Source organism: Salvelinus alpinus, chromosome 18 (genome assembly GCF_045679555.1).
Source record: "Salvelinus alpinus chromosome 18, SLU_Salpinus.1, whole genome shotgun sequence".
Taxonomy (NCBI): Eukaryota; Metazoa; Chordata; class Actinopteri; order Salmoniformes; family Salmonidae; genus Salvelinus; species Salvelinus alpinus.
The window spans coordinates 12,949,734-12,968,677 of record NC_092103.1 but is presented as its reverse complement, the minus strand read 5'-3'; the positions used below and the strand labels follow the sequence as shown (position 1 = coordinate 12,968,677).

The following is an 18,944-nucleotide window of genomic DNA, read 5'->3' as shown; positions in this document are numbered from 1 at the left end:
TGAATGTTGTTGTTTTGACGGGATTGCTTGTTTTTGGAGGTAATGAATTGGTTGCACTCCTCTTGGTCTCAAGTGCTGCAGCCAGGCTCTTGAGGACCTGATTGTGTCTCCAGGTGTAGCGGCCTTGTGAGAGGCTGGTCTTGCAACCTGTCATTATATGCCTGAGAGTTGCTGGAGCTGGGCAGAGGGGGCAGGTCGGGTCCTCGCCATACCATTGATGTAGGTTTTTTGGTGATGGAAGCACATCATAAACAGCTCTTATGATGAAGCTGATGTTGCTTGCCTCCATTTGCCAAAGCTCACTCCAGTTGATCTTTCTCCTCTCCAGGCCTTCCCACCGCGTCCATTGCCCTTGTTTAGCAAGAGAGACAGCCTTTGCACTTCTTGCAGTCTCCTCCTGTCTGCGCACCTCCTCGACCACCAGCTTCCTGCGTTCAGATGTTGTTGCCTTATGGAACGTTGGTTTGCTTGCTGCCAGGCCAAAGCCTCCTCTTCCATGCTGGATATTCCCCACAATGTCTTGGTGTCTCAGGGCTGATGTTGCTTGCTGCACAGCCTTGGATGATGTCCATTTCCGTCCAGTTTGTAGGGGAGGTGCAGCCTTGCTAATGGTCTGGTCTTTGGAGTCCTTCAATGTCATCTGAAGTCTTACTTTAGAGCACTTGTACTCCTCCGTTAGACTTGTAAGAGGTAGTTCAAGGACCCCTTTGCCATAGAGGCCGATGTTACTCAGGCATCGTGGGACACCCAGCCATTTCTTCACGTATGAGGTAATGGTTCGCTCCATCTTCTCCACTGTTGTTATTGGGACCTCATAGACGGTGAGTGGCCACATTACCCGGGGGAGAAGTCCAAACTGTAGGCACCAAAGCTTGAGCTTCCCAGGCAGTAGGGTCTTGTTGATGTTCTCAAGTCCGTCGGCGATGTCCTGTCTTACTTGCTGCACTTGATCTTTATCTCGGAGGCTTTCGTTGTACCATCTACCCAGGCTCTTGACGGGTTTCTCAGACACCGTTGGTATCGGGTCATCTCCAATGCAGAACCTCACATCTTTAAGCTGTCCCTTGACTATGGAGATGCTTCGAGATTTGCTTGGCTTGATTTTCATCCGGGCCCACTTGATGTTATCCTGCAGTTTTGCAAGTAGCCGCCTGGTGCATGCTGCAGTGGTGGTCAGTGTAGTCATGTCATCCATGTATGCTCGGATAGGTGGGAGACGGAGCCCTTCCTTAGTTCTCTCACCGCCGACCACCCATCTCGATGCCCTGATGATGACTTCCATGGCCATAGTGAAGGCCAGAGGTGAAATTGTACAGCCTGCCATTATGCCCACTTCCAAGCGCTGCCATGTTGTTGTGAAGTCAGGTGTTGTGAAACACAATTGCAGGTCTTGGAAATAGGCCTTTACCAGTGTAGTGATGGGTTCTGGTACGTGGAAAAAGTTGAAGGATTCCCAGAGGAGTTCATGGGGAACTGAGCCAAAGGCATTGGCCAGGTCGAGGAAGATGACATAGAGGTCTCTCTTGTCTTTCTTAGCTGTTTGGATCTGGTGCCAAATCATACTAGTATGTTCCAGGCAACCAGAGAAACCAGGAATGCCTGCTTTCTGTACAGATGTATCAATGTACTTGTTCCTTTCCAGGTAAGTGGACAGCCTCTGTGCTATTATACTGAAAAAGATCTTCCCTTCGACGTTGAGAAGGGAGATTGGTCGGAATTGACTGATGTCTGTCGCATCCTTCTCTTTCGGGATTAGCACACCACCAGCCCTTCGCCATGCCTTTGGTATTATTTCCTTCTGCCACACTATCCTCATGAGTCTCCAAAGAAAGCGTAGAACATCCGGGGCGTTCTTGTAGAGCTTATATGGTACTCCATTAGGCCCAGGAGCCGAGGCCGCTCTTGCTCGTCGGACAACGTTCTCTACTTCCTTCCATTTTGGAGGGTCAGTGTCCAGATTGAATTCTGGTGGTTGAATAGGTGGGATGTCATGTGGGATGATTATCTGCTCATGCCTTTTCGTGTCCTGGTGGACCTTTTCCAGATGTTCTTCCAGTTCTGGCTTTGGAGTTTTTAGGATTCCGCACTTTTCCTTTGCAAAGAGGTCTTTGACAAACTTAAAGTTTTTTTTATAGAACCGTGTTCTTGAGTGTTCCTTCTTCCTACGAAGTTTCCTTAAGTTTTCCGCTCTTCGCAAGGTTGCCAGCCGACATTTGATGTCTGCTTGGAGTAGCATGAGACCTTCTCTCTCTGCATCAGAGGCCTTCTTCCACTGCTTTCTCAGCTGCCTTCTCTCTCTGACAAGTATCTCGATCTCTTGCTGCCTCCTAGATTTGGCTGGCGCGGGTGGTGTCTTGCCACTTCTCCTTTCGGTTACTCCAAAGCGCTCTTCTCCGTAGTGGTAGATAATGTCTCCCATCCTTTCAATCTTTTTCTCTGCTGTTCCTACCTGTTGTTCCAAGATTTTTGTCAGGTCGTTGTTGATTGTTTCCCACTCTCTCTTTTCAACAGCTTTGGGCCACTTCACACTCGGTCTGTGCCCTTTGACCTTTTCCTCTTTTAGAGGTCTCTGTGGTTGGGTGAGTTCATCCACCGGCATTTCTGTGCTTGTGTTATCCTCCTCCGTTACAGGGGTGCTGATGCTCTGCGAACTTTGGTTTGCGTCCCGTCGCTGTGCTTCATTCGACTGATTTGACTGGCTGCTTCGTAAGAAGTACTGGTCAATGCGAGGTCCCTGTCTCTGCTCTACCAAGCACCTTTTCCTCCCTTGATGGATCCTTAACCCCCTTGCCGATGTTACTCTCTTCCAACCACAGCTGCACACCTGAAGTGTGTGTCCTGCTGCTGTTATGGTTGTCTCATGTGCTGTGTTCCTACTCGTAGTCGTTTCCATTCCTGGGTCCGTAGCCGTGTGATCAGTCGTTGAGCCATCTTGCACCCCAGCTCTCGCAGGCTCTAGGGGTATGTTCCTTTGTTGACTTTCAGTAGCACTTAGTGGGTGTCTCCAACATACTGAAGCAGCGTCGGAGACTGCCAACATGGGTAGCTAGCCCATTACAGCCCCATTGGGGTCTATTCCCTCCGGTCAGCTGTCTCTCCAAGCTGTCACACAGACTTTCCTATGTTGTCAGCTGTCCTTTCACAGCAGTCACTGGACAAGTCCAGATAATCAGAATCATAAAACACGGGACGAGATGTTAAAACTGTCCATTGTGCCAATAGATGGTATGCACTCACATGAGATTTGCCGTGATGTTGAGAGAGTGGCATGGGAGGTTTATTTCTTAGACTGGGTTAAGATGTCAATTTTGGGACACATCCTCAGTAGTGTGCCTTCGAATCAGTGGATGTTTCGGCCTTTAATCACTAAACACCCTCATCAAAGGTGGCCAGCTAAAGGGTGATCAAGCCTTAGCTTGTGTCCCATGCCCAATTAAGATTTCCCACGGGACTATGCAAGGCAGGGGCGTCCTCTTCCCTGAGCCAGCCCTACAGCTGACCGCATACCTGATATGCCCTCCTCAAGTTGGAGGGATCTGAATTGGGTTCTCAGGTGGGGGTGGGGGGGTCATGAAGTTATAGCCCAGCAAGGGTCCTTCCGTTTGATCCAGATCCACTGGCTGCCTCTTTCAGCTGCTTGAGAAACTGCTCTGACGGTCTGCCGTCAGAGCAGAGAAATTATAAATAAAATGTATCAGTGCTCATCGGCCATTGGACATAAACATTACACAAGTTGGAAAAAGCAAATTCAACAATGAGTGGTTTGGAAGCAATCAGTGGCTAACTGCAGGCATTGCAAAGCAATCACTAGCCTGGTATTCAGTGGAGTGGGTGTGTGGTCCCAAGTTTGGGTTTAAGGGTCTCTTTTCCAAGCTTAAAAGGATAACATTCAACATTGGCCATGCTGTCAATCCAGCATGACCTGCTGCGCTCAAAACAACTGGAAACTCGGAAATATGAAATATGACTTCAGTGAGTTCAATGACAACTGGGAACTCTGGGGAAAAAATTAACTCTGACTGGGAAAATAAGTTTTGAACGGTCATCCAACTCGGAATTGCAAGTCGGGAACTTGGGCCTCTTTCTAGAGCTCCAACCTGAAGATCACTGACATCATCATGAGTCGACCTTATTTTTTCCCAAAGTTCCCATTTGTCTTGAGTTGAAAGCACCATAAATCCAGAGAATGCCAGACTTCGATGACAAAGTTTGATGACAAAATGTTGCTCACGAAGGGTTGCAGCGCCACCTTCCTGTTCAAGTGAGCACAGCACAACAATGTGAGTCCAAAAATGTATTGTATGCTGCTGCATAAATTATGTAATATCCCAGGGAGATATGTATACTGTAGCTAAGAAAGTAATACTAAGTGTATGTTGTGTAGTAACACATGTGTCTCGCCCTAATAATTTGGTCCCTTTTCTCATAATTTTGCCTACTGTTCTGACTTGGTGGTGCACATGTAGCCTATAACGTGTTTTAGAGAAATGTAATCATTGAATATTGTAAGAGCTTTCTGCTTATATGCTCCCTTTATTTACCCTACGGTTCTGACTTGGTGTACAAGAAGAATACTGTAAGAACGGCCCATAATCTGAATTCTGTCACTGCACATTTAAAAAATGCTTAACAGATAGATATATTCGTCATAGCTCGCTCATTGTCTTAATCAAAATTACGTATTGCCTCTTTTCTGCTCGTCGTCCCCTTATCAAATCAAATCAAATTTATTTATATAGCCCTTCTTACATCAGCTGATATCTCAAAGTGCTGTACAGAAACCCAGCCTAAAACCCCAAACAGCAAGCAATGCAGGTGTAGAAGCACGGTGGCTAGGAAAAACTCCCTAGAAAGGCCAAAACCTAGGAAGAAACCTAGAGAGGAACCAGGCTATGAGGGGTGGCCAGTCCTCTTCTGGCTGTGCCGGGTAGAGATTATAACAGAACATGGCCAAGATGTTCAAATGTTCATAAATGACCAGCATGGTCAAATAATAATAATCACAGTAGTTGTCGAGGGTGCAGCAAGTCAGCACCTCAGGAGTAAATGTCAGTTGGCTTTTCATAGCAGATCATTAAGAGTATCTCAACCGCTCCTGCTGTCTCTAGAGAGTTGAAAACAGCAGGTCTGGGACAGGTAGCACGTTCGGTGAACAGGTCAGGGTTCCATAGCCGCAGGCAGAACAGTTGAAACTGGAGCAGCACGGCCAGGTGGACTGGGGACAGCAAGGAGTCATCATGCTAGGTAGTACTGAGGCATGGTCCTAGGGCTCAGGTCCTCCGAGAGAGAGAAAGAAAGAAAGAGAGAAAGAGAGAATTAGAGAGAGCATACTTAAATTCACACAGGACACCGGATAAGACAGGAGAAGTACTCCAGATATAACAAACTGACCCTAGCCCCCCGACACATAAACTACTGCAGCATAATACTGGAGGCTGAGACAGGAGGGGTCAGGAGACACTGTGGCCCATCCGATGATACCCCGGACAGGGCCAAACAGGAAGGATATAACCCCACCCACTTTGCCAAAGCTCAGCCCCCACACCACTAGAGGGATATCTTCAACCACCAACTTACCATCCTGAGACAAGGCCGAGTATAGCCCACAAAGATCTCCGCCACGGCACAACCCAAGCATTTCCGTGGCCTCCAACTGCTCTTAAACGCTAGTAAAACCAAATGCATGCTTTTCAACCGTTCGCTGCCCGCACCCGCCTGCCCGACTAGCATCACCACCCTGGACGGTTCCGACCTAGAATATGTGGACAACTATAAATACCTAGGTGTCTGGCTAGACTGTAAACTCTCCTTCCAGACTCATATTAAACATCTCCAATCCAAAATCAAATCTAGAATCGGCTTTCTATTTCGCAACAAAGCCTCCTTCACTCACGACGCCAAACTTACCCTAGTAAAACTGACTATCCTACCGATCCTCGACTTTGGCGATGTCATCTACAAAATAGCTTCCAACACTCTACTCAGCAAACTGGATGCAGTCTATCACAGTGCCATCCGTTTTGTTACCAAATCACCTTATACCACCCACCACTGCGACCTGTATGCTCTAGTCGGCTGGCCCTCGCTACATATTCGTCGCCACACCCACTGGCTCCAGGTCATCTATAAGTCTATGCTAGGTAAAGCTCCGCCTTATCTCAGTTCACTGGTCACGATAACAACACCCACCCGTAGCACACGTTCCAGCAGGTATATCTCACTGATCATCCCCAAAGCCAACACCTCATTTGGCCGCCTTTCCTTCCAGTTCTCTGCTGCCAGTGACTGGAACGAATTGCAAAAATCGCTGAAGTTGGAGACTTTTATTTTCCTGACCAACTTTAAACATCAACTATCTGAGCAGCTAACCGATCGCTGCAGCTGTACATAGTCCATCTGTAAATAGCCCACCCAATCTACCTACCTCATCCCTACTGTTTTTATTTTATTTACTTTTCTGCTCTTTTGCACACCAGTATCTCTACTTGCACATCATCATCTGCTCATTTATCACTCCAGTGTTAATCTGCTAAATTGTAATTATTCGCTCCTATGGCCTATTTATTGCCTACCTCCTCATGCCTTTTGCACACACTGTATATAGACTTTATTTTTTCTACTGTGTCATTGACTTGTTTATTGTGTTATTGGCTTGTTTATTGTTTACTCCATGTGTAACTCTGTGTTGTTGTCTGTGTCACACTGCTTTGCTTTATCTTGGCCAGGTCGCAGTTGCAAATGAGAACTTGTTCTCAACTAGCTTACCTGGTTAAATAAAGGTGAAATAAAAAAATATATTAAAAAAACATCTCAATTGTCAGTAGACGCCACATTTGTTTAAGCGAAGTCAGCCATATCAGCCATGTTTTTTTAAAGGCAGTAAATGAGGCTGAATGAACTGTTTCACTGCCAGACAAGGCTTCGCTGATAGCCAGGGGCCTGTTGCACAAAAGTAGAATTAAGACATCCGGGATAAATGACTCAGCTGAGCTCAATGAAGCCAAAACATGTGCGTCCAGGCTTAATTGGTTGCACAAAGACCAAGCCAGGATGAGCAGACACGGATTCATTAAGCCAGGTGAAACCAATCCTGGATAGGTGCGCGCTCACGGCTCACTCAAATAGACCCCGCCACAGATCACAGATTAACTGATTTACCATGGCAACTAGAGCCGCGTACTTTTCCCCGTCGGAAGCACAAATCCTCATGGAGGCATACGAGGAGGTAAAAGATATAATTAAGAAGAAAGGCAACACCGCCACAGTGATAAAGCAAAGAGAAAAAGCGTGGCAAAGTATTGCAGACCGCCTGAATGCGTAAGTAGTGCACAATTACACACTCACCGCTCCGCTGAAACATCACAATTACAATTCAAATATTTAATTCACATCTCCAAAAATGCAGTTGTACTGTAATTATGAAACGGTTAAATTTTTAATTGAAATGCACTGCAGATATGAGTGAAATTGTGTAAAGTAACTCCATCACACTGTATAAAGCTATGATAAATTTTTTGATATTTTTACTGAAAACAAGACAAAAATACCAAGTAATTTTTTGCAGTGTGACTCCATTAAATGTGTGTGTGTGTGTGTGTGTGTAGATTAAACATGAACGGGCCAAAACGGACATGGCAGCAGGTCAAAATCAAATACAAGAACATTCTGCAGAATGGTATGGTCCCTGACTAATATTTAACAAAGCACAAGCATATATTGTACCCAGAAGGTGCCTGCTCACACATTGTCTGTACTGTTTTAGCAGTGAAAAAGAATACCCACAGACAAGGCACGGGTGGTGGGTCACCAAAGGCTGACCTTACCCCAGCAGAGGACATGGCCTTGGAGCTAAATAAAGGCAGGCCCGTCTTAGAGGGGATCCCTGGGGGGAAAGAGACGAGCATAGGTTCCTCCCAAGATGCCACCCGCTTCATTCAAGGTATGTCCTTCCATCTCTACATGGGATACAACCACATTCATATTGAATCAATTTGGACTGTCTGACTTTGGTTTACCTATTGCCTTGCAGTGTCTGGCAGCACTGTGTTCCTGTTAGAGCCACCAGCACAAGCACCAGACGATGCTGATCCAGTGAGTACTCCATCAAAGGCATACTGTAGGCCTGGCATGTCTTGTCTACTAGCTTCAATATGAATCCGATTAAATGTGATAGGGTGAAGGCCCCAGTGCAGCAGCAACAGCACATGATGGAGACGATGATGAGGAGGAGACCATCTCTCTGGATTCCAGAAGGCATGAGGTATCATGTTAAGACTGTGAAAGTACTATTTACTCTACAATGGTGAGGAGTCCTCATCAAAATCAAAAAATCTAATTTCTTTTACAGGACCCAGATGCTATACAGTGGGAAAACCAGCCTGGCAACATAGTGCGTATTAATAAAAGGACACCACATCCTGCCAAATTCCAGCTGCGCTAATTGTATTGTGTTCACAGAGCTCACAAGCTATCAGAAAGTTGTATGGCAACCACCTCCGGCGCCAAATAGAACTGGCAGACATAGACATTCAGTACAAGAAGAAAAAGATGGAAAATCTTGCACTGGAGTCCGAAATAAAAAAGAGGACAATTAGGAAACTGGACCTTGAAATAAAAAAACTTGAGAGGGAGGTGAGATATGCCTTCAATGTACACTGTATGCTAACTGTAACACAAATGTATTAATCATTATTTTTCTTTCCTCCCCCAGCTCCAAGAAGATGACACAGCTCAAAATAAAAATTAGGTATATTCTCGTAAAGTCAAGTGAGCCATGACATATGAGCTCTTATTGTGAGCACACAGGACGGTGGCATCTTTCTAAGGTTTTTTTTATTTTCCCAGCAATCAGTACAACCAAGTCATCGTTATAAGGCATCGCCCTGTTTTGCCCACCCCCCCAGCACCAGGTGTGGCCACTAGCCTATATGAAGGCCCAAAATTGTGTGTTCCTTTCTGCTCTGACAATGGCATGCCCATTCGTGCGAGATGTGGTGGATGAAGAAGCACTTGTGCTGAGGAGAGCCTTCAGGCGAGAAAGGGTCTTCAGGGACCGGTTGGACCCACTGGCCTTCCCTGATGACCATCTATATGAAAGATACAGGTTTTCTGCAGATGGCATCAGGTATCTATGCAGACTACTGGGTCCCAGGATTAAGCACCGCACTGCACGGAGCCATGCACTGAGTGTGGAGCAAATGGTTTGTGTGGCCTTGCGCTTTTTTGCTAGTGGAGCCTTCCTGTACTCAGTGGGGGATGCAGAACAGCTGAACAAGGCCACAATTTGCCGCACAATAAGGAGTGTGTGTCTGGCTATCAAAGCATTAGCAGATGTCTTCATCTCCTTCCCTGGCCACAGAAGACTCTGTGACATCAAAGAGGAGTTCTATAGGATTGCAGGTAAGAGGATCTACAAATTACAGGACAACTGTTAACACATAGTAGGATACTCATTACTTTGTGTGACAGGTTTCCCCAATGTCATTGGTGCAGTGGACTGCACACACATAAGGATAAAAGCCCCCTCAGGTGCCCATGAGGCCGATTTTGTGAATAGGAAATCCTTTCACAGCATTAATGTTCAGGTGAACATAACTTTTTGATATTGTCCATTGACGAACACTCTGCATTGCCAGTGATGTGCATTGATTGGTGTAATATTCCTCATCTTATGATTTCAGATGGTCTGCAATGCTGACTGTGTGATCAGCAATGTTGTGGCAAAATGGCCTGGCTCAGTCCATGACTCCAGAATCTTTCGGGCCTCTGAAATCTATCAGTGCCTATCACAAGGTAAGCCACACAACCCCTATTTATAACCATCATGGCTGTGTCAAGAATATCACTGTGTTTATGAGGTAGTAATGATGAGATTTTGTGTTGACAGGTGAATTCTCTGGTGTGTTGCTGGGAGACAGGGGGTATGGCTGCCAGCCTTTTCTCCTGACACCTTTCACAGACCCCCAGGAAGCACAGCAGGCCTACAACCATGCCCATGCCAGGACCAGGGCCAGAGTTGAAATGACCTTTGGCCTCCTGAAGGCACGCTTTCACTGCCTTCACAAATTAAGGGTCAGCCCTGTTAGGGCATGTGATATTACTGTGGCTTGTGCTGTCCTCCACAATGTGGCCTGCCTGAGGAAGGAGAGGGCCCCCAGAGTGCCACCAGCCATGGACTGGGACAATCCGGCAATCTTCCCTGATGACGACAGTGGTCGGCTGCTGAGGGACCAATATGTGTTGAATTATTTTAGTTAGTATGTGTGCTTTCAATTTTGGTTAAATATGTCCTGCGGTGGCAGAGGAATTTGGGTTTTTTTGGGTTCGTTTTTTGACGAATTTGGCCTCTTATGATGTTTGTGCGGTATACTGTGTGTAATACAAGGCTGCAGGGAGGCTACTGCATCCATTCATTTGTCTGTTCAGTTGATGTGTATGGATTTGTCCTGCATTTATTTTAGTGTGCAGACATGCAGGGTGTGTTATATACAGACCTTTGAATGTGTATGTATCATTTTGTATAATATGCTTGGATTCTGTGCTTTCCATCTTGTAGAGTCACTGTGACTTCAGTTTCGAAAGGAGCTGATGGTTTACCTGCTTTGTTTTGTCCTTATTCAATAAAGGAACATAATGTTACACATTGTGTTTTTATATTCATATGGAATGTGTATTTGTTTATATGACAGAGTACTAGGGCCACACTGAAGAAAAAGGATAAAGTCATAAATTTATGAGGCTGGTTCTTTCTGCAGAAAAGCTACATATTGTTTTTACAGTTTTGATACTTATGACAATGTGATACTTAATATTCTGGCACATCAGCATGTCTTTGTTTATGAAACCATACTGAAGTACAATTTCACGAAATGCCCCACATCTGTCATTTTAACAACTGTCCTCCTTTAAAACAACTGGTTACAATATTATGACTTGTGTTTTTTTCCCCTCTGTGGCCCTAATATTCTATCATTTTATATATAGCCTTATAGTCTATGGGAAACTGTAAATTATCTAATGATAGCAACATCATCTAAAAATCATTTTTTATCCAAAATCATTGAAATTAATGATCACAAACGTTTAAATAATAACAGTGGGTCTAGTTATATGTGATAACAATGTATAGTGAGCAGTGAAATAACTATTGGTTTCCATTTGTGGTGACTGCTGACTGACATTAGGGATGAGATTAAATAGATCCTGGAATTTAGCCTGGTCTGGAGCAGGCTAGCTCCACAGAATAAATCTCCATGGTAATTTATACCATAACATATCCTCCTGCCCCCTATCCATCTTTAGTGCAACCGGATTACGGATCAATTGAGCCAGGATCACCAAGATATCCTGGCTTAATCCCTTATCCTAGTTTTGTGCAACAGGCCCCAGGTGTACCAGTGGTAAAGTGTTGGGACTGCTACTAAAATCGTCACTGAACAGGTAGGTTACTTCTCCATCACTTCACTTGTCACGCGTCTCTCACAAGCAGGTAAGTATGGAAATGTATTTTTCGCAATAAGAATCCCAAGTGATGCAAAAATAAAACATCTCAAATTACATAACATATATTTCTTATTTCAAAATCATGCCAGCCTTCTGTGTTGAGACCGCGCCCACACGATCATGGCCAAGCCTAGTTAACGATGCTATATCGTGGCAGCCTATCACACGCAAGCTTCTGCATTCGCACTTTGTTGTTGTGCATGCTCTGCCGCTAGAAAAACATGCTTTGCTTTCTCTTGTTTGGATGAGGACCACACCAAGGACTTTTCTGGACCAGGCAAAACTCAGATTCCGCTCAACAATTGAATCCGACCATAACTGCATACCAATTTACTAATGACAATGATGGATTTACACCGATCGACGTATTTATTGGAATAGTGAGGGAATGCGAGCACCAGTAGATTTGAGTTGTAATTGTCCTACACATAGCGATATAAATTCGATTTGAGCCGACTGTTCGTCTAGCCATTTCATTATGTCAGGCATATCAATCTTGGCATGTGTGATGATATATATTCTTTCTTATGGATATTATGTGGTAGCAAGTGTCGAGTCTGCGAAGGATGAGTGGAATTTTGAGTCTGTAAATCTGAATGTGGACCTCTCTCGAGTACTCAAGAAAGTGAATGGACGTTTTTTGTCTGTTGCCATAGACGCGAGTCTAGTCGCTGAAGAGAAGTTCATGTACCTTTTAACGTGAGTAAGGCAAGCTTTAACGTTTCTATTTTTGGCCGTTGGTGTAAAGTACTTAAGTAAAATACTTGAAAGTACTACTTAAGTAGTTTTGAGGGGTATATGTACTTTATTTTACTATTTATATTTTTGACAACTTTTACTCCACTACATTCCTAAAGAAAATAATGTACGTTTTACTCCATACATTTTCCCTGACACTATATTTTGATGTGTGTGGTTTCTGCCCCTGGCTATCCGTAAATAAAGAAAACATCGTGACGTCTGTTTTGCTTAATACAAACATGTGAAATTATTTATACTTTTACTTTTGAAACTTGAGAATATTTTATCAGTTACATTTAACTTTGATACAGAAGTATATTTCAAATCAAATACTTTTAGTAGTATTTTGCTGGGTGACTCACTTTCACTTGAGTCATTTTCTATTATGGTATCTTTACTTTTACACAAGTATGACAATTCGGTACTTTTTCCACCACTATTTTTGGCACAATTGTAATTGTGTGTGTTTTATAAAATTATTACCATTACGGTAGTAAAAAAAATGTTGACGACTATATTACAATCAGCCAGGGTCTTATTTATTATGTTGTTTTCAGTTACTCACTCGAAGTTGTTTTTGTCTTTAGCCTAACAGAAAAACAGTTCAGAGACCAGCGCTACATAATCTTATGAAACTCCATAAATACTGAACTAAACCTTATTTAATTCCACAAGGTCTCCAAAGCTGAGGACATTGGCAAAAGCTTTGACCCCAGCATTTCTGAGATTTGGAGGGACAAGACAAGATTTCATGACCTTCAACCCAACATTTTTACATTCAAACGAGAATCACAAAAACTCTGTGTTTGATGCAGGTAAATATGGCATACATTGTCACTCATCTCAACTGTGTGTCACATTACACCACAGACATTGTCAGGCATAATGTAATATCTATAAATTACAATAACAGCTATTTTGATGTGTGTGGTTTGACTGTGGTCACTTGACTCCTCAGCATGATCCCTGTTTGGCATGAGAGATAGAACAGTACGTTGATTCACACAGAGTCCGCTTCAATGCACGCAGTAAACCAGGCAGATCTCAAGCAATGTCATTAGTTTGAGGTAGATCTTAGGTCATCAGCTTCTGAGTGACTCACAGCCACTTGGTTTCTGGTTCCTGTTTGCTAATCTGCTGTCAGATGACATATGTGAAAGGCTGGAGCTGCCTCCACTACTGGAAAAGAGGCTGAAGCAGGAATGGACTCTACAGGAAGCACTTCTCGACAAGGAGGACTTGCAGAGGAAGTATAGGAGTGTAAAGTTCACAGGTATGAACCGTGGTCATGAAGGTAGCATCAGTCTAGCTCACAACACACTGGCTCTTTTGTTTAGCTGTTATCTTGGAACCACCCCATTTCACTTGAGCAAATTCACAGAAAGAAGAAAACAACATTTCAAATGTATTTTCTCCCCTGACAGAGTGTGCAGTGGATCTGCTCTACTCTTTTACAAACTGCTCTGGATTAGACCTCATCTTTGGGCTCAACGAGCTGCTCAGGACCTCTGGGAACTCCTGGGACAGCAGCAATGCCAGGACCCTCCTACAGTACTGTGAATCTAAACAGTACAGCATGTCCTGGGAGCTGGGCAATGGTAATAATTTTGAGGCCCCCAGTATTTACAGTGTTATACTAACTAAGCCATCTTTCATTGTGTTAATGACTGAAACAGGGAATTCTCAACTATTGATTTAGGTATTGTAAGGTTGGTAGAACAAAAATCCTGTCTCCCTTTAGAGCCCAACAGCTATGAGAAGAAGGCAGGGATCAGGGTGGATGGATATCAGCTCGGCCAAGATTTTGTTCAACTCCGCAAGATTCTGCAGGAATCCAAACTTTACCATAACACTGGACTCTATGGACCAGACATTAGCCAGCCCCGGGACCACCGGAGAGACTTACTGGAGGGGTGAGAGTTTGTCCCTTTATGTAGCCTATATATAAAGTAGTCCCAATATAGTCCTAATGGACAGGCTGTTGTACTAACTAAAGTAATAGTATTGGAAGTCTCCTCAATCAATGTAAGAAGCATCTTGACACCAAAAGGTTGTTGCTAACTAGAAAACTACTAAAGGAATTGAATTAAAATATGATTCTACAATTGAATTACGACATGTGACCTGCATACCTTTCTATATTCATCAAGGTTAAATATCACTTCCACTGTAGTGGGAGACTAGCCTTTTGTTTGTATAGGTCATGGGTGTTTTCTGTCATTTCACAGCCGTATTATACAATAAACCAGAGTTTGTTACTGCTTCTCTCCTTTATATCCACCTACTGTATGTCTATACCCAAGTAAGGCTGTGGTTCAAACCTTAAAGGGATACTTTGGGATTTTGACAATGAGGTATCCACGAGTTCATCTGAATCTGGAGAAGTAGATAAAGGGCCTCATTACCAAAATCCCGAAGTATCCCTTTAACTGTTAATCGTTACTCCAACTCATTAATCTCTTATCTAAAAGGCACAAAATATTCCAAACATATCCTGGCTTTTTCCCCTATTGGGAAACTGCATTATTTTTACAGTCTATGGGACAAACTCTCATCCCCCGAGTGTGTCTCCTGTGGTCTAGGGGCAGGTTAATGTCGGATCAATAGATTCTTCTTACATAACCACCAATCATGTGGGATATGTTGAACAATCGTATCCCATTTACTTTTCATAGGTTCTTGGAGAGTGGGGCAGAAGCAATTGATGCATGCACCTGGCACCAGTAAGTTGAACTGTCCTTTGTGTAGCATACAATGCTAAGGTCAGATGTCATGTGTTGGTGCCTTTGACTTTGACGCAAACACAGAGGCTGAACAAACACAGGAATAGTTTGATTGTGCCTGTGATGTTGGGTACGTGGGTTTGCCACAAGGGGTAAGAGGAACTTAACATAACTGTTTGTAAAGGCTTGCACTGACCAGACTTCACATCCCACTGGGCACAGACGTCAGTTCAATGCCTAGTTACGATTTACCTTTGGTTGAGTTGTTGACTAACGTAAATTCAACGTGAAATCATCAAAACATTTCACCATGTCATCACCATGTTCACCATCACATTAGATTTAGGTTAAAAGTTGCATAAAAAAAGACAAAATGCCCTTATGTTGATGACTTAAAAAACATTCTATCAGTTTCCCACGTTGATTCAACATCATAATATTTTTTTCTTTGGGGTTGAAAGGATGTGGAAATGGCCTCCCGGGTGGCGTGGCGGTCTAGCGGCCTCCCGAGTGCATCGCAGTGCTAGAGGCGTCACTACAGACCCGGGCTCGATCCCAGGGTGTATTGGAACCGACCGTGACGGGAGTCCCATAGGGCGGCGCACAATAGGCCCAGCGTCGTCTGGATTAGGGGAGGGTTTGGGGGGGGGGGGGGGGGGGGTTTACTTGGCTCATCGCGCTCTAGCGACTCCTTGTAGCGGGCCGGGCGCCTGCAGGCTGACTTCGGTCTTCAGTTGAACGGTGTTTCCTCTGACATATTTACTGGCTTCCGGGATAATCGGGCGGGTGTTAAGATAAGCGCGGTTTGACGTGTCATGTTTCGGAGGACGCATGACTCAACCTTCGCCTGTTGGGGAGTTGCAGTGATGAGACAAGATTGAAATTGGGGTGAAAAGGGGTCAAACAAAATAACAATAAAAAATACAAATAAATGATGTATTTGATCAATGATGTGGTTTTTCCCCCCCGGTGGTGTGAGTGTGTCAGATGAGAGATATGGTCTACACACCATACAATCTGAAAATGTGATTTAATTCATAGTGATTCTGTTGTGTTTGATATAAAGATATACTCATCCTTGATTACTCTGCCCTTCTGTTAGTTATTATGTCAATGGAAGAGACACGTCTCTAGAAGATTTCCTAGACCCTGAGGTGCTAAACACGTTGGCCTTAAAAACACATGAAGTCATGGAGGTAATGAAGAAAAAGTTTACAAATGAACATGTTTATAAATGTACTATGAATGTATTGCAGTTCAGTGAGGACTTTAAATGGTTATTTTGTTTCGTGTGTCCTCAGACCATTGAGCTGACCTCCCCTGGGAAGAAGGTGTGGCTTGGAGAGACTAGTTCCGCCTATGGAGGCGGGGCTAAGGGCCTGTCTGACACATTTGTCGCTGGATTCATGTGAGTCTGTGTATGTTGGCGTTGATCAGGATATAGATAGACCCAGTCAGTATCACACCCTGATACCATGTGATCATTTTCATCTGGATTACTCTGGAGGTTGTAACAGTCAGGCTAGTCTCGCTTGCCAGACTCATGGTGCTCCACTGTGGGAAGAGAGACTACAGACCTGCAGCCTCATTACACTGGCGGTAGTTGAGTCAATTGTGTTGTTAGTCTACTCTCATGGAAGGGAATCTCTGCTATTCCAGAACATGTGGTTTTCATTGAATTTACAGGTCACCTGTGAGCCTCATGATCAGCCTTTCAACCATGCCCTGTTCCAGGAAGACTTACAATAGTAGTCTCACATGCAAAAAAAAATGAAAGGAATGCCACATGATGTATCCAACATTGACTTAATCAAGTGTGAGGGCAGTAGGTTAATACGAAGGATTACATATTGCATTCTCATTGAATAAGGTTGCTTGTATCTAAATCAGATGATATGTGTCAGAATCTCATTCTTTGCAATAAAAACGTTATAAGGTATTAAAGTACTGTATGTGGTGTAAAATAATATGTTTAATGATTACAGGTGGCTGGATAAACTGGGCCTAGGTGCGAAGCTTGGATTGGATGTTCTCATCAGACAGGTTTTGATTGGATCTGGGACTTACCACCTGGTAGATGAGAACCTGGATCCACTTCCTGTAAGACAAATTCCTGTTTATTCTCCTCTGTATTCTGAATTCCTGAAAAAACACCAATGATCCAAGTATTTGTTGATTGTGACAATAGTTTGTCTATTCTATGAATTTTCCCATTTCAATATACGGTCAGGTCCATGATTATTGGCACCCTTGATAAAGATGAGCGAAAAAGGCCTTATGAAATAAATAATACAAATTCAGCTATATTGTATGCTGAATTTTGTGAATATGTTTCACAGAGAAAGAGATTTCTCAGAGAAATATATATATTTTTAACAAGTAATAAAAAAAGTCTATAAAAGATTATTGGCACCCCTGTTTTCAATACTCCGGAACCTTACCCTTGCAAGGATAACAGCACTGAGCTGTTTTCTAAAATGTTTTATGAGATTTAAGGATTTTTGACCATTCTTCCACACAGAATCTTTCCAGATCCAAGATATTCTTAGTCTGCGTTTATAGACTGCCCTCTTCAATTCAAACCATAGGTTTTCAATGGGGTTCAAGTCCGGATGTTGATAGTCTTTTTTGCTCATCTTTATCAAAGGTGACAATCATTTTGGACCTGACCGTTTAATCACTTATCCGGTTTATGGCTGTATCACTTTGGCAGGATTACTGGCTATCAGTTCTGTACAAGAGGCTTGTTGGACCAGAGGTGCTGAGTATAGAAGCCTTTTCCATTTTGGGAAAGACGAAAAGAGTACGGGTCTACCTGCACTGCACTAACAAGAAAAGGTATTCCACAATCCAGCTGTATTTAAAATGAAGCCACAACCTGTGTTTGTGTGTGAGACAACCATCCTGACTGTTCCTCGATGTTCTCTCTACAGCACAAGCTACAAAAGTGGAGCAGTCACATTGTTTGCTCTGAACCTGAGTAAGGGCCCTGCGAGGATCTCTGTGCCTGTTACAATCTCTAACAGTACTGCCGAGGCCTTCGTTCTACAGTCTGAACAGCCTGGCGAGGAGGGACTCTACTCCAAGTAGGCTACCAGTAACCTTTATTCCCATCAATGGGGCCACTAATCTTAAATGTGTCGCTTTTCATTATTACAGTTCAAGGAAGTGTTTGCTTTTGTCTTGCCTTGTAATATTGTCAGTGTAAAGATGCCGTACTACAAAAAATAGAAAGGAGAGTAACAGTGTGCTGTGATCTCCAGGTCTGTGAAACTCAACGGAGAGGTGTTGAAGATGGTGGATGACCGAACTCTTCCATCGCTCCAGGGAACTCCTCTTCCTGCAGGAGAACATCTCAGACTCCCTGGTTATTCCTTTGCCTTCTATGTCCTCAGCGAGGCCCAGGCGCTGGCCTGCCGATGACCCCAATTGGAGAGGAGAACTTGAGAAGATGGAGGTAAACTCACTATCTAAACTAAGAGAAGGAAATACTGTACTTGACTATTGCGCTAAACACAGCTGTATGACTTTGCCAAAGATTGTAAACCAAGTGAATGTGGTGAAAGGATTCGATCATCTTTGGAAAAAACGTTTCATCTACATGTAATACATTTTTGTATATTCTTCAACATGTATAAATAGTCTTAATACCTTGTGAGTAGGGTTTTAAAATTTCAGAGGACTCATACGGTTTCACTCTATGTCTTGGAAGAAATTGCTGTTCAGGAAACACTTAAATACAATACTTGTTGTACATAAATTGTGTTTCATATTTGATGCCAAAAACTTTAGACTTAACTCAACTTGTTTACGCTCTGGTTACTTGATTTTCTACTCGGTAATGTTAAGAGGTTGAATTGTGCAATTTTCTATTTTGGTACACTGGGATACAACTCTGTTATAAACTTTTTGTGTGTGATATATTTGTACAACATAATTTGGATGAGAAAATAAATACAGTAATGACTTCAAACCATG

General features: G+C 43.5%; 2 protein-coding genes across 8 annotated transcripts; both read left to right on the top strand.

The window, feature by feature from the left end:
- Positions 1 to 6,937: 6,937 nt before the first annotated feature.
- LOC139543805 (putative nuclease HARBI1) lies at positions 6,938 to 10,659 on the top strand. 6 transcript variants are annotated; one of them, XM_071350229.1, is made up of 9 exons: positions 6,938 to 7,939; positions 8,030 to 8,091; positions 8,174 to 8,260; positions 8,348 to 8,631; positions 8,711 to 8,746; positions 8,845 to 9,399; positions 9,469 to 9,584; positions 9,681 to 9,792; positions 9,887 to 10,659. In XM_071350229.1, exons 6-9 carry the CDS (start codon positions 8,928 to 8,930, stop codon positions 10,255 to 10,257), a joined length of 1,071 nt encoding a protein of 356 aa, XP_071206330.1. In that variant the 5' UTR covers positions 6,938 to 7,939; positions 8,030 to 8,091; positions 8,174 to 8,260; positions 8,348 to 8,631; positions 8,711 to 8,746; positions 8,845 to 8,927; the 3' UTR covers positions 10,258 to 10,659. The 6 variants fall into 6 exon arrangements, with proteins under 6 accessions (XP_071206330.1, XP_071206332.1, XP_071206334.1 ...); XM_071350231.1 differs by having other exon boundaries at positions 6,938 to 7,675; positions 7,763 to 7,939; positions 8,348 to 9,399; XM_071350233.1 differs by having other exon boundaries at positions 8,348 to 8,389; positions 8,458 to 9,399.
- A 1,024-nt stretch (positions 10,660 to 11,683) lies between these two features.
- Positions 11,684 to 18,942, top strand: hpse (heparanase). Of its 2 annotated transcripts, XM_071350227.1 has the most exons (12): positions 11,685 to 12,201; positions 12,919 to 13,058; positions 13,388 to 13,516; positions 13,668 to 13,841; positions 13,985 to 14,156; positions 14,919 to 14,966; positions 16,069 to 16,162; positions 16,268 to 16,374; positions 16,952 to 17,066; positions 17,680 to 17,804; positions 17,900 to 18,052; positions 18,230 to 18,942. In XM_071350227.1, the coding sequence occupies exons 1-12, from the start codon at positions 11,981 to 11,983 to the stop codon at positions 18,387 to 18,389; spliced, it is 1,638 nt and encodes a 545-aa protein (XP_071206328.1). In that variant the 5' UTR covers positions 11,685 to 11,980; the 3' UTR covers positions 18,390 to 18,942. The 2 variants fall into 2 exon arrangements, with proteins under 2 accessions (XP_071206329.1, XP_071206328.1); XM_071350228.1 differs by lacking the exon at positions 14,919 to 14,966 and having other exon boundaries at positions 11,684 to 12,201.
- The last annotated feature ends 2 nt before the right edge of the window (positions 18,943 to 18,944 follow it).